The 13,521-nt window shown below is 41.4% G+C and overlaps 2 protein-coding genes across 2 annotated transcripts; both read right to left on the reverse strand.

The window, feature by feature from the left end:
- Nucleotides 1-2,418: 2,418 nt before the first annotated feature.
- Nucleotides 2,419-5,834, reverse strand: LOC118232914 (regulator of G-protein signaling 9-binding protein B-like). The gene is made up of 3 exons (XM_035428159.1): nucleotides 5,739-5,834; nucleotides 3,616-3,925; nucleotides 2,419-2,786 (listed from the first exon to the last, which is right to left on the reverse strand). Exons 1-3 carry the CDS (start codon nucleotides 5,832-5,834, stop codon nucleotides 2,419-2,421), a joined length of 774 nt encoding a protein of 257 aa, XP_035284050.1.
- Nucleotides 5,835-8,131: 2,297 nt separating this feature from the next.
- Nucleotides 8,132-12,060, reverse strand: rnf182 (ring finger protein 182). Its single transcript, XM_035428595.1, has one exon. It carries the CDS (start codon nucleotides 11,525-11,527, stop codon nucleotides 10,745-10,747), a length of 783 nt encoding a protein of 260 aa, XP_035284486.1. The 5' UTR covers nucleotides 11,528-12,060; the 3' UTR covers nucleotides 8,132-10,744.
- Nucleotides 12,061-13,521: the final 1,461 nt, after the last annotated feature.

Genomic DNA, 13,521 nt, shown 5'->3' on the forward strand with positions numbered 1-13,521 from the left:
GAGCTGGAATCATATAGAGAAAAAAAAAATTAAATTTCCTCAGATATTATACAGACAGGTGACTAATAAAAAGCAAAAACCAAAATAAATGAGTGGAGAAACATAACAAATGCAGATGACTCCATACAGATGTAATGCATGATACAATTAAGCAACTGACATCCTATCATGCTCTTTGGCATTAATAAAAATGCTGAGCAGGCCCAGTTGACCTTGATTTTAGATCAAGATGGTAAGAGGAACAGATATAAGTGACTTTGAAAGAGGGTTCATTATTGAATGGTTCTGTTATGCTGTGGGGGGAATTTTCCTGACATGGTTTGGGTCCATCAATATGAAGTTATTCTGAGTGATCACCTTTATCCTATGATGAAACATTTTGTCCTGATGGGTGTGGTCTCTTCCAGGATGACAGTGTCCCCATTCACCAGGCACGAGGGGTCACTGAATGGTTTGATGAGTATGAAAATAATGTGAATCATATGCTATGGCCTTCAGTGTCACCAGATCTCAATCCAGTTGAACACCTATGGGATATTTTGGACCAACGTGTTAGACAGCGCTCTCCACCACCATCATCAAAACACCAAATGAGGGAATATCTTTTGGAAGAATGGTGTTTCCTCCTTCCAAAAGAGTCCCAAAAATGTGTAGAATCTATGCCAAGGCACACTGAAGCTGTTCTGGTAGCTTGTGGTGGCCCAACACCTTACCAAGTCACTTTATTGTGGTTTTTCCTTTGAGTTGTCACCCGTCTCTGGGTGTGTGTATTTGCATTTTTTTCTTCCTCTCTCTCAATAATACTTTTTAAGATAAAGTTTTTCTTACATTAGTTCAATTTTATCCTCTTAAGAAATTGCATTTATGTGTGTCTGTGTATGATCTGATTACTATACCAACTGTAGTTTGAAATTAGTTACTCCACAAATGAAAATAAATATGATTAATGATAATGATCAATATTGTAATAATTTTGTTGTTCTAAAACTTTAGAAAGGTTCCCATTGGGTAGACAAGCCAGACTTACTCAATAGAAAATACTACTTCTACTTCTGACTGTTCAGGTGCAGGTGAAGAACCACAGAGATTAAATTGATGTTAGCCATATTTTACCCTAACCCTAACCCTAACCCCCACCAGAGGGAGACAAAACCAGAACTTTGTTTAGATTAGTTCTTGGCACCACTGAAACTTCACAATGTATGCGTTTGTGATTCTGTTCAGTAGTTTTGCTAAGAGTCAGCTGAATTCTTAAATAATTGGTACCATGAGTCTAGATAACTAAATAGAATAGGAATCTAAGTTCTCATATGTCACTCCCCTGCTGAGGTCACTTCACTGGCTACCGGTCACCCACTGGGCAGTTACTTGTGTTCCCTAGATGGTGGCATTGTCACCTTGAAAGGGCTGACACTATTGGAAGGAAATCCTTTAACATGGAATGAAGATAATCTCTCAGTACCATTAATTAATTACATTGACCTCACCTCCTTAGGATATAAACCATGCTGAGAGAATGTACCACACAGCATTATGGAACTATCAGAATCCTTTACTTTTGGAACACTGCTATGCTAACATAATATTTGCGCAGTACCTATATATTAATGAAAACTGATCAAACTTTCTGATGTATTCCAAATAAAGCCTCCCTTCCAAACAGTGTTGCCAGATTTGAAAACGGTGAACCCACCCAAAAAATTTCCCCGCACAATGACATAAAAACGTAACCCAATTGGACGGGAATCCGCACAATCTGGCAACACTGGTTCCAAGTAGCATCAAGTACCAAAGACTCCTGGGAATGACAATTACATGTTCGTCAGTGTATGCTAATGTATGAGTTTCCTCCTAAACTTTTCAGAACACATAGAAGAATATTGATTCATACTTATGTTTTACTTCAGCCATAATCTTCTGTATTTATATGCGCTGTATTGTAGGTAACCAGGGTCTTGATCAAGATTCTTAATCATGGTTCCATTAAAAAAGAGATCCACAGTGTCTCAATGTAATTTCTCTGTATAAATAAAGGTTAAAAAGATTGCATCCAAGTATGCACTTTAAAACATGACCCTATTGTTTGCATCTACATTCCTTATTAGATGCAGTTGATGCCAACTGGAGTGCTTTTATCAAATGTTATTTCCTAATCTGGATGGCTTCTGTTGACATTAATCTACATACAGGCTGCAAAAATATGTGAGAGAAATGAATCAATTATATTTTATCATATGACCTCACAATAAGAACAGCTTTCTAACATCAAAACTGATAAATTTTTGTCCCTTTCAAAATGTACATAGAGCCACAGCTGAGGTAAATAAATGTACGTAAAGCTGCCAGTTTAAATCATAGGCTGGCACAGTAGCCCCCGAAATGACATTCAGATCAGAGGCCTCCAAGTGCGGAGGGTTCTCACATCATGTAAACAGCGCACACGGACAGCACAGACATAAGGGCGGCTGCGACGGCTGTACCGCACAGCAGGGACACCGCGAACACTTGGCTGCGGTCGCAACAGCGGCCCGGGTCCTCTTCGTCACCGGACAGCAAGGCCAAGGAGGCGCTGTCAGCGCTGAGAGGGTCGGCATACTGCGGCCCGCTGGCCTCCACCGTCCAGCGGAGGACGTTCACCTTCTGCTCCATGTCCTCAATCATCTGGTCAACCTGAGCGATCTCCGCCTCCAGATCACCCTGCTCCAGCCGCTCCACGCTAGACGGGGCCTCGTTGTGGTTCAGGTCTCTCAGGCTGAGGGCCCGAGCAGTCATCTCAGAGGTTTCACCTAAAAAAAGTTAGATGCTGGATGGCATTCAATAGGCAAATATTATTGTTGGGATGCTGATGGACTGCTTGAAAGACTTGTTCTTGGTTACTGAGTATTCTTGCATTATAATATACCTCCCACTCCTGTAGTTGTCACAAACAACAACATTAACAAATCATTAAATACAGTAAAGAGAAATATAAACAAGCACGAAACCATCCAGACCCACGGCGCACCTGTACAAACTGTCATGAGTAAAACTTGGCTAACTATATAGCTAGCTAGCTATGGCATGTCCTCACCTCTGTAACCTTATTTGTTGTCCTCTGTGCATCCATACATCTGTATCGGTGGTACACGCTAACTAGCTTAACTAAAGTAGGCGAACATGTTAGGGTTAGCTAAAGTAACGTTAGGCGATAAAGCTGTGCTTAAAAATGTTGTGCCGTTTGAAGTGATGATTTGGGAGATGCACCTGCGCATGCGTCTTACTAAACGAAGCACCACCGCACGACCTGCGCATGCGTTCTACAAAACGTCCCTCAAAGGTCATCTGTGAGTGAGTGACCACAATTTGCCTTGCATAGCCCACGGTGGCAAGCAGTCCTGCGCACCGTGGGAAAAATGAACTTGCTTAGATTATGCTGATTCAATACAAGGCCACACAGCAATGTGGTGAATAATCTACACTGCTAAATCTTCCCACACGGTCAGTTAATTTACAGATGAATCAGATGAAAGTGCTTTCTTTCAAAATTGGTGTTTATCTGTGTTTTTATGTTTTGTTCCTTAGTGTTCGGGGTACTACTCTGCTGATATTCCACGGAGCCCCCTGGTCCTGCAGTACCTTGAATCCCAGTCTGCACAAAGGTTTTGACCCTGTCCGATAGGGAGAAGCTCTGCCCAATGTTGAAGACCTTGCACATGTCAGCATGGAGGAGCTCCAGGCAGGAGGAGAAGGCCACCCATAGGAGCTCGGCTTCTCGCCGCTCTTCCTCGGGCAGGCGTTTGTCCCGCAGACGGGTCGTCAGGCACTGGCGGTTAGCTGTGGCCAGCTCCTGGGCCCGCTCCCGCGTCCGCCGTAGCTGGTGGCGCAGGTCCACGCTGTCCGTGCAGCCTCCCACGCAGGAGGACAGCTGCCGGTAGCACGCCACCACCTGGACCACAAGGGAATGCAGGTATTACCATCTCTGATATTTGGAAACATTTTTTATTATTGTGCTTTACAATAGATGGTCTAGACTTTTGGTGAAAACCAGCCTACATTTGGTGGAAAAGTCAAGTTTTAAGAAATGTTTTCTGGCCAACTAGGACATAGCCAGGCTATATCTGGTAAAACTTGAGCTAACCTAGTCCCTTTATGTCAAAACATCTCTCAACCTAGATTTGCACCCTTCTAGATGTCTAGATTCCATCTAGATTAAGATTGTGCTTCCTTGGTGCAAGTATGAGAGCTTTCATTATCTGGTTTAGTTTCTAGCTTTTTGATTGCCTTTGGAGTCTGTTATTGGCATTCGTCAACATGAGGACCAGAGTTGTGCCAGTGAAAGTGAAGGAAGCCATTATGAGGCTGAGAAATAAGAAAAACACAACAAACAAAAAAAACTGTCAGAGACATAGGCCAAACCATAGGATGATAAAAATCAACTGGCTGAAACATTAAGAAAGAGAGCCCTAGTAAGTTCAGAAATCACAAAGAACCTTGAGAATTGTTTGATTACAAATCTAAAATTGTGGAGAACAGAGCCAAATTTAAAAAAAAGAAAAGTCCTTTGCCAAAAAATTATAGTGCTTACTGCTTGCTGTACATATATTACAGTGAAACTCCCACACTATCACAAAACTGCACATAATGCACTTCTTCAAGTCTTGAGGGAATATTATGTCCATATTGACAGAGGCTTCAATAATTAAAATCCTTGAATCGTATCTAAGAATAGCTCTGGTACAACAGAGATTATGAACACTTATCTATTCTTAAACTACATACAGAGAATTTTAATGCAAAGTCCTAAAGCAGGATTAAGTTATTTAAAAAGAGATGATAATTTAGATTTGATGATGAATTCGAATTCACTATCCCACAAGGACAACAGCTTCTTCAAAACAAATTTCACTGTATATTTTGTTGACTTTGAACATGGTATATTGTAAGTATGTAGTTTAGAAACACAGATAAATCTGGCTTCCAGGAACATTGTACAGAAGGGGTTATGTAAATGTAATCAATATGACTGCCGTTCAAAGCATATTCTATCCCTTTCTGAAAACAATGAAGGGACTGATGTAAATGATATTGTGTTGTATTGCATTGCTTTCTGAGTGTCCGTTGAGAGACATATGGAAATCTGTCCTAGAGTACCATACAAGTAGGCTAAGATTTGTCCTGCTATAAAAAAAATACATTAAGCCATTCATGCTCTGTGGATTCTCAGGCAGCCCTCCAGCATCGGTGTGCACATCTTTAAATGAATTAGTCATTCAAATCTGCCATGCTTTTTAGAAACATTAGTTGATCTTCTGTGGGGGAATACTTGGCCTGTACTGACAGAACTTCTACCATATAATTTTTTGAATAAATGTAAGAATTGTTCAAACACTTTGGAAGTATCAATGCTTACCAAGCCAAGTTGCTTGTATAAGGTGCCCATGGTCCTAATTCAGAATTAAAGAGGCACTTCTGTGAACGTCTGTGATTTGATATTTTGAATAGTGTGAGAAAGATTATTTTGAACTGACCAATTATGTTGTAAGAAAAACATGTAGGTATCCAATGGACAAATTGACTAATCCTCCATAAGTTTTGGACATTTGCTCCATTTAGCAATAAGAGGAAAATAAAGAGGAAAACTTACCAAATTGATCATTCCATGCTTGCCACATAGATTGCAAATTTTTTTTTAAATTAAACACTTGAGACCTTTACCTCAAGAGTAAAACACATCTTTTAAGCACAACCATCAGTCTTACCTTCATCAATGAATCCACCAGAGTTTTCCCATCATCCAGAGACTGTGGTGAGCCGGCATTGTCATCGGCACCCACCTTGTTGATGGAGAGGAGCATGGGAGTTCCTTTTATGTTGGAGTCACACCAGAGGATGGCTTCAGGGTGCACACCAGAAACTGGGCATTCATTTCTGGGTCCAGAGTTTGAGGGGGCAGGGTTCCATGGCAGGGCATGCCAGCCCAGGTACGTCCACTGTTTTCTGAAAGCCGAAACTGTGAATGGGTGTAGAGGTGTGTGGCAGTCCACAGTGCCCCTTCCTGCACAGGCCAGATCATTCCTCCGGTCATGCCCTGTGCATTGATGAAGGACAACCCTCTCAGTATAATCTGATAATCTGCTGCTCTTGCACATGCTCTCTTCCATAGTACTACGAGCATGCACACACAGATAATCTGTGTGTGCATGTGTGTGTGAGAATACATGTATGTGTATGTATGTGTGCATGTGAGAGAGTGTGTATATAAAGAGTGTGTAAATGAGTGAATATTGTCCCTCTTGGCCCGCTTGGCTGCCAAAACTAGCCCAATGGACAAAAACCATTCAGGAACTCCCAGATCCCACAAGCGAAGTCACAAAAGCTGTTACTGTTCTAAGTGATTTTTAGCACAAAGGAAAAGATTATGCAAGCTTATTACATTAAATGCAAAGCAATTTCTAATGATTAAAACAGAAGCTATGTGCTTATTGGAGCGGAATTCAGAATTGCACATGATGATTGAGTAGCATCCAAACAAAACGCACATGGACGAGTTCCAACTATTTTTTCTGTGGGTGATGAGATAGTTGGAGGGCAATTCTCATGGAAAATTGAGTCTCAATTTCCCCACAAAGCTCTTTGTCACGAGCTGCAACTCACTGGAACAAAATCACTAAAAAGGAATTCAAGCAATTCAAGTGTTACTTGAGCTTGGATTCAGTCAACATTTTCCCTTGGCTTGGGCATACAAATGAAATCGGAGAAGTAGTGTAGAAGTGGCCCAAGGTTAGCAAGATCACATAGTTTTGGATTATGGGTTCATAGTGTGCATTACATGCACTTCTCACCATTACATTACTGCAGCCTGCTTAAAGAGCACCTAGGGTGCTTGAACCATTAAATTCATCCAGGAAAATCATCTGGTTGACTGTAGAACCTGACTGAAGACCCAGCAGGGGACAGGGACATGATTTGTCAGGAGTTCCTTGATGAACTACGGTAGTTTTCTCCAACCATTATCCTCACTGGCCTGCATCACAATATTCAACTGGTAAGTGAAATCTGGGGCATGGTACAAACACTTTCTGACACAGGTCAAAACTGAATAGGGGATGACTGAAATATCACCTGGCTTGGAATTCTTGCCAATTAGGTGTTAGTGATTGCATTTAAACTGAATATGAAAAATATGTTTTTTTTTTTTCAAAAATGATTTTATATTAATGGGAATAAGCTCCTGTAGCCAGCATCAGACTTTTAATTCACTCAGCACTTCTGTGCTAAATGTGGCATTTAGTGGAGCTCTGTTTGTTTTGCTATGTTTGGTCCCATCCACTGTAAAGCACAAAACAGCTCAGTTTGATATGGATTCCTCCATTTTCAGTTTGAAGTTCCGGTTCCAAATCATCTGTTAGTATAAGGTTTGACCAGCAGGGGGCACAGTTAGGCACAGCACCGACTCTTCTGTCAGATAAATACAGGTGCAATTATAGGCTTTTTAAAACCTCAGTGGCTTTCTTTATACTACATCACCCTCACAGTATTGCAGACCCCATCTCTATTTAGTAAAATACAATTCAAACATCAGCAGTCCTGAAAGCAGCTGTTTTGGCTGGAGCAGTGTAATTATGGACTGCCCTAACCGTACTCTACTTTCCCAGTATGAATATGCTGAGCCCATAATCGGTGTTCCCTGCTGCATATCCTACTGAACACAGAGCAAATTTTCAGTGAGGGAAAATGAAACTGATTTAGACACGGATGCCACTGGTCTGACCCAAATATTTGCACACAAAGCAGGCTGGGAAGGGCTTTCAAAGGTAACATTGCAAAAATTGATTTTTATTGTAGTTATGAAATCCTTTAGGAAAAGCCATATAACACAGTAACTCTGCATAACAGCGGAGGGCTTATTCACTGTTCTTGTTTTAAGAGAAACCTATGCAGCCTGTGAGAAAATGAATCCTATAGACAATACCTGGTTAGATGTTTTTCCACTGTTTATCAACCAGCTTTGGAATATATGTTTTAAACATATATTATAGCTCTTCATATGTCTAAATTAATTACTTTCCCTGGAGTAAAACAAAACAAAACAAAACAAAACAAAAAAACATTTTTTTAAAATGTTCCTGCAAAAACAAACAAACAAACAAACAAACAAAAAAAACAAAAAATAATATGGGATTCATGATACATTTGCAGAATTGTGTTTTTATGCATATCTCAGGCATATGACATAATGAATGCTGACTGTTTGTAAATCTTATGTGCAATTCTATTCATGTGATTAGCATAAGGAAACAGCCATGAAGAAATTGGACAAGAAAAAAAAAAAAATATGAAATGTTCTTGGAAACACAGTCTACAGTCTATCAAATGTTATCATACACATGTTTCCTGAATGATGCCCATTGACTTTCTGAACATATTAAAATAAATTTCAGGTTTCTATTAGAAATACTTAGTGAATGATAATTCAAGGTTGAAAAACTTTTCACCCTTCAATTTTTCAGATAACAGTTGTGCGTGCCCTATAATTTGGGTCAAAAAAACACTGGCAGTATTTTTAACAATCTTACAGAGATGTGAACATGCCTGCAGGAGATGAGACGGTCAAAACATCAAAGAACTTTACACTGCACGGGTGAAATTCATTGAGAGTATCCTCCAATGCAGCAGGGGGCAGTGGAGAGATTTTTCTGATTGTTACTAAAACTCAAGTTCAATGCGGCCTGCTGAGAGTAATGGAAATTGTATCCATCAGATGACCCCAAAACAATACATTATGTGTACTGGTCTGGGAGGTATTATACGCGATCTGATAAAAAAAACTCTCTTTCCTCATAGATAAAAAGTAATCATGTTGTACCCTTTGTTTTCTTCATCATGTGGTCTTCTTTTAAGAGAGTCCTGTTCTGATCAAATTTCGAAAATAAAAATGATTTGAAAAATGTTTACTGTGATAGAGAATATTTGCTTACACAGCACAGAACATATTACCCCTTGTACTGGATACACTACACACACCAGGGACTCCTAGCTGCTCACATCCTAGTAATGTTGTACTGTATGTACTGTGTATTGTATATTGCAACATATAGAATGAGAGTGTTTTCAAATCAACTTTGTTTTATGGTTTGCATGTGATGTCTTTCTTGCATATTACACATTTTGTGATGAAGAACAAATTTGCTTAATGTGTATTGCAAAATCTACAATTTTTAAGATAGATGGGGCAGTCATTTTTGTCCTTCATTACAACTGCTGGTACAGCCTCACTTGCAATTATCTGCCTATTTCAAGGTCATAAACTCGACAGGACGGAACAAGCTAGCTTTCTGTCCTGTGTAGGAACATGTTGTTGCAGCCACAAATTTTCCCACAATGTCTCAGCAGTCATGCGCAGAACACAAACAGGCGCTTGCTTTCTGAACTTGAATCTTGAGTTTAATTCTTAAGTGTTCTTAAGCATTGCTGTTATCCAATACATTCTTTAGTACAATCAAGTGTCTTGAGTGCCCTCATACATAGGGACCACCGTGCTTACAGTGATTCCTTTATATGAAGAACGTGCTGAATATCGTTTACAAAAGGAGTGAGTGATATAGCATGAAATGGAACATATTTACAGCTGTAAAAACACAATGGTTTAAAAGGTTTTATCACTGCATATTTTCTTACAATATTCAAGTGATTTTCTTTCAATGAAAAACAAAAGAGAAAGAAAAAATACACCCATATCAAGTTAATTGTAATCGTGAGTTTCTACAATTTCCAAATTTTGCTTTAGCCTCTTCCTCTCAGAATACGCCACACTGAGACATCTCAGAGCTGGTCAGATGGTTTTGGTTAAACGGTATGTTCCAGGTTTGATCTATGTTGTTCTGTATTGAATCATCTCAACACCCCTTAAGCCTCATTCTTTATATTTCAGTTTCATAATCTTATTAGCACTTCAGTTCAACATGCAACTAATGTAGAGTGTGTGCAGGTTATAACGCACTGTCCTGCTCTATTATTTGCTGCCCATTTTTGTAGTATTCAAGGCTAATTCTCAATTCTTGCATATCCTTGGGATTAGATAAATCGGGCTACAATGGCAGTTTGGTTCAAGCATTGTTTTCTTGTAACAATGCCCCTACTTCATGCTGTAGTCCTCCCTTCTGAGGATATTTGTCAACAGTTACAACATCTTATTCTGGAAATGAGAGACATTGTTCTTCACTTAGTTTCTGTGGATTTGTGTTCCATTCATACCAAACCTCTCCTCTCTTTTATAAAAATGTACAATGCATTGAGTTTGGTTCATGCTTTGTTTTATGAGCTCCTGCTAAGGTCTTAGAGATGAGGTTAGAGATGAGGTCGTAGTGCTATTTCGGTGAATTTAAAAGGTTTTTAAAATGATATATAATTGTATATACAAATCAAACTATAACAACTATTGAATACAGAATATACATGAGTTGCTATCAAGGTTTTTAAGTATCCATAATGGTTTTTACAGTCAATCACCAAACATTCTTAATAATAAAAAAGAGAAAGAATCCATAGAATCTATTCTTTTCTGTTTTGATCAGATTATGAATTTGAAAACCGTGATATGGCCTGATATCAGCTTTAACTGTATTCCATGATTTGTTTTTTTAAAATCAATCCATTTGGGGAATCTTTCAGGATCCATTGTGGCAATCTTTCGGATCTGTTGTAAGTATTAAGTCAGGCCACTCCAGGATTAGTGAACGTACACATTTGGCTGTCCCTCAGGGTACTATGTGGACAAGCAGTTCAGGAGTTCGCGACAGAGGCACTGGCTGAGGCCATAGACCATGATGAGCACCAGGCTGGATGGTACGAGGCTGACCAGGAGCACGCCCAGCGTGGTCTTCTGCATGATGAGCAAGTAGACCCCCAACGGCAAGGAGCTGAAATAGAGCAGCCCCAGGAGCCAGATCAGGGCCCGGGCAGACGCCTGACATAGCAGGGAGGCGCAGTTCCACACAGTCCAGCGGCGGGCAATGGATGCCATCGAGTCCAGACTAGGGGAGCGGTGGGTCCGACCGGCCGGGTGGGCTTGCGAGGACACAGCTGGTGACTCCTGGCCGGGCTCCACGATGGCGATGACCAGGCAGCTGGGGGATCCACGTGAGGAAGGAGACGCGGAGGAAGAGGGAGGCCCAACAAGAGCGTTGAGGCACCGAGGGCTGAGCAGGAGCTCAGTGGAGCCCTCTAGCAGGTTCCTCCGGTTCTGCAGCCGGAGGGCCAGGGCCGCCACCAGGCCACGGTCGTCGGGTAGGCCGCCTGCGTCCGCCGCCGCCTCCTCCTCCTCCTCGGGCAGGCTGGTGGTGCAGCGGCAGAAGGGGCACACTACGGCACGTGGCGGAGACTCGCCCAGGTCCAGGATCTTGGCCAGGCACTTGGCACATAGGCGATGGCCGCAGTACAGCACCTTGGGCCGACGGCCACCGAGGTTGTAGCGGTAGTAGCAGATCTTGCACTCCAGCTCTTCGGCTCCCAGGCCCTCCTGCGCGTCCTGGGGGGCCTGCCCCATCATCTCTCTCTCCTCTCCTTCAGGGGCGCTGGGGTTGGAAGTCGGGGTGTGCGGGGTGCGGCTGAGGAACGCCGGTGCGGGGATGCCCGCCGGGACGCTCCCGGGGGCTGGAGGCTCTCGAATGCTGGCCGCTGTCAGAGTGACGGCCCGGGAGCACGGCTCAGCTCTCTGGGCCAGCGACTGTGGGAGGGGCTTTCATGCCCTCTGAGGCGGGAGGGGAGTGGAGAGGCCACAGAAAAGATAACAGTGAACAACGTGGCCGAGAACAAACACAACAACAAAGCGGGCCCTGTCGCGCGGCGGCTGGAATTTTCTAGCCCCTTCATTGTTGCCAGTGAACCTCGGCCCAATTAGCGGCCCTCCGTTTGTTTCTGTCCTGGCCAGGCCAGGCGATTTTTGCCACCACTGAGCCTGCACCGCAACAAAGAGCCATTTGCTCTTTTCAGCCACCCCATTTATTCACCAATTGGGGACAGACCAGCATAAACGTATTTCCCAATAAAACAATACCAGTGTACATTCACATTAATGCTCTGTAGCAGAGGAGGAAAATTATGAACGAGAGAGATTTGTGGTTGCAGCTGTCAGTGACCTGATTTGGCAAGGAATGTGTGCTTGAAATCCAGCCAATTCAAATACTGGACAAATGACAATTACTGGAAAATGGGTCATAGTGCTACTCATCGGAAAATCACTTTTACCCTGGGAGACAGGGATTGTTCAGAATCTGCCATGCGTGACTGAGTTCAGGATTAGGCCGAATCTTGGCCAGTGAAATACTCCTTTGACGTGCCAAAATGCCATAGGACCTCTAAAAAAAAAAAAAAGAAAGACAGTGAAACTCAAAAAGAACTGTATCGACTCATGCCTCCATCTCTTAGCTGGGTAACCATCTTTCTCATGAGGCACTATTGCAATATTAGTAAAGAAAAAAGAGTTCATTTTCTCCTGTCTATGCAGAAACATAAGCTAGATAGTATACACCCTTTTTGGTCCTGGGGTGACTCTGTATGTTGGGTTTTGTTCCAATCACAATTACAATCCCAGAATAAAAAAAATGTTAATTTTTCATGATTTCACATTTAGAGGGATAATTTACCTCTCAAGCCACATTGTCATAAATAGCGATGCATGCCATGAAGAATAAAAGTCTCATGTTCAAATTGGGCGTATTGTGCTGTATTGAAAGCAATTGCATAAGAGCTTTATTTAGCTGATCAAAGACTGAGGTGAAATAATAGGGTCCTAATTTGGTTGTTGAACATTAAGTTATTTTATATTTTTTCCCTTAAACACATATACACAATGTAGGTTTGGCCATTATCATTTGCTTTGTCTTTGAATTTTTCAATATCTACCAAATGTTTAGTTTTAGTGGCTATGTGTTCACACTTCACTAATTAGGAGCCTATTGATACACCTTGATCATTAATTCTTTCAGTTAAAACATTTTTATTTCACTGTGTGTAATTGTTTGCCATAAAGCAGAATATGAATATTGGACCATTAGTCTACATGGAATGCATAACTATTTATAGTATTCTGCTTAAGAGTTGTGTAAGTCGCTCTGGATAAGAGCGTCTGCTAAATGCCTGTAATGCAATGTAATGTAAAAGAGCGTAAATAATCCCTCTAAACATTAAAATCAAGAAAAGTAATCTATAGTGTAATCAAGAAAAATTTACAGCTTGTTAAAATTCTGGTAGTGCAATTATGGTCAAAACAAAAACCAGCATACACAGGGGTCCCCCACAAGCATTTGAGTACCTCTGACATAGAATACAACTGCATTGTATCCGGTATATTGGAAGATACTTGCCTTAAAATCCTGTGTGCAACAGATGTAAAGGTGGGTTTGCTTTCATCACTCAGGTGCTTAACTTGCCTGTCAGCATTATTACAAATTAAAGCCAGTTGTCTCAGTAAAAATGTCTATTATGGTTGTTCAGTATACAAAATGATGCTGGCCTGTGTAACTGACAATGGCTGGTGCAGTA

Source organism: Anguilla anguilla, chromosome 8 (genome assembly GCF_013347855.1).
Source record: "Anguilla anguilla isolate fAngAng1 chromosome 8, fAngAng1.pri, whole genome shotgun sequence".
Taxonomy (NCBI): domain Eukaryota; kingdom Metazoa; phylum Chordata; class Actinopteri; order Anguilliformes; family Anguillidae; genus Anguilla; species Anguilla anguilla.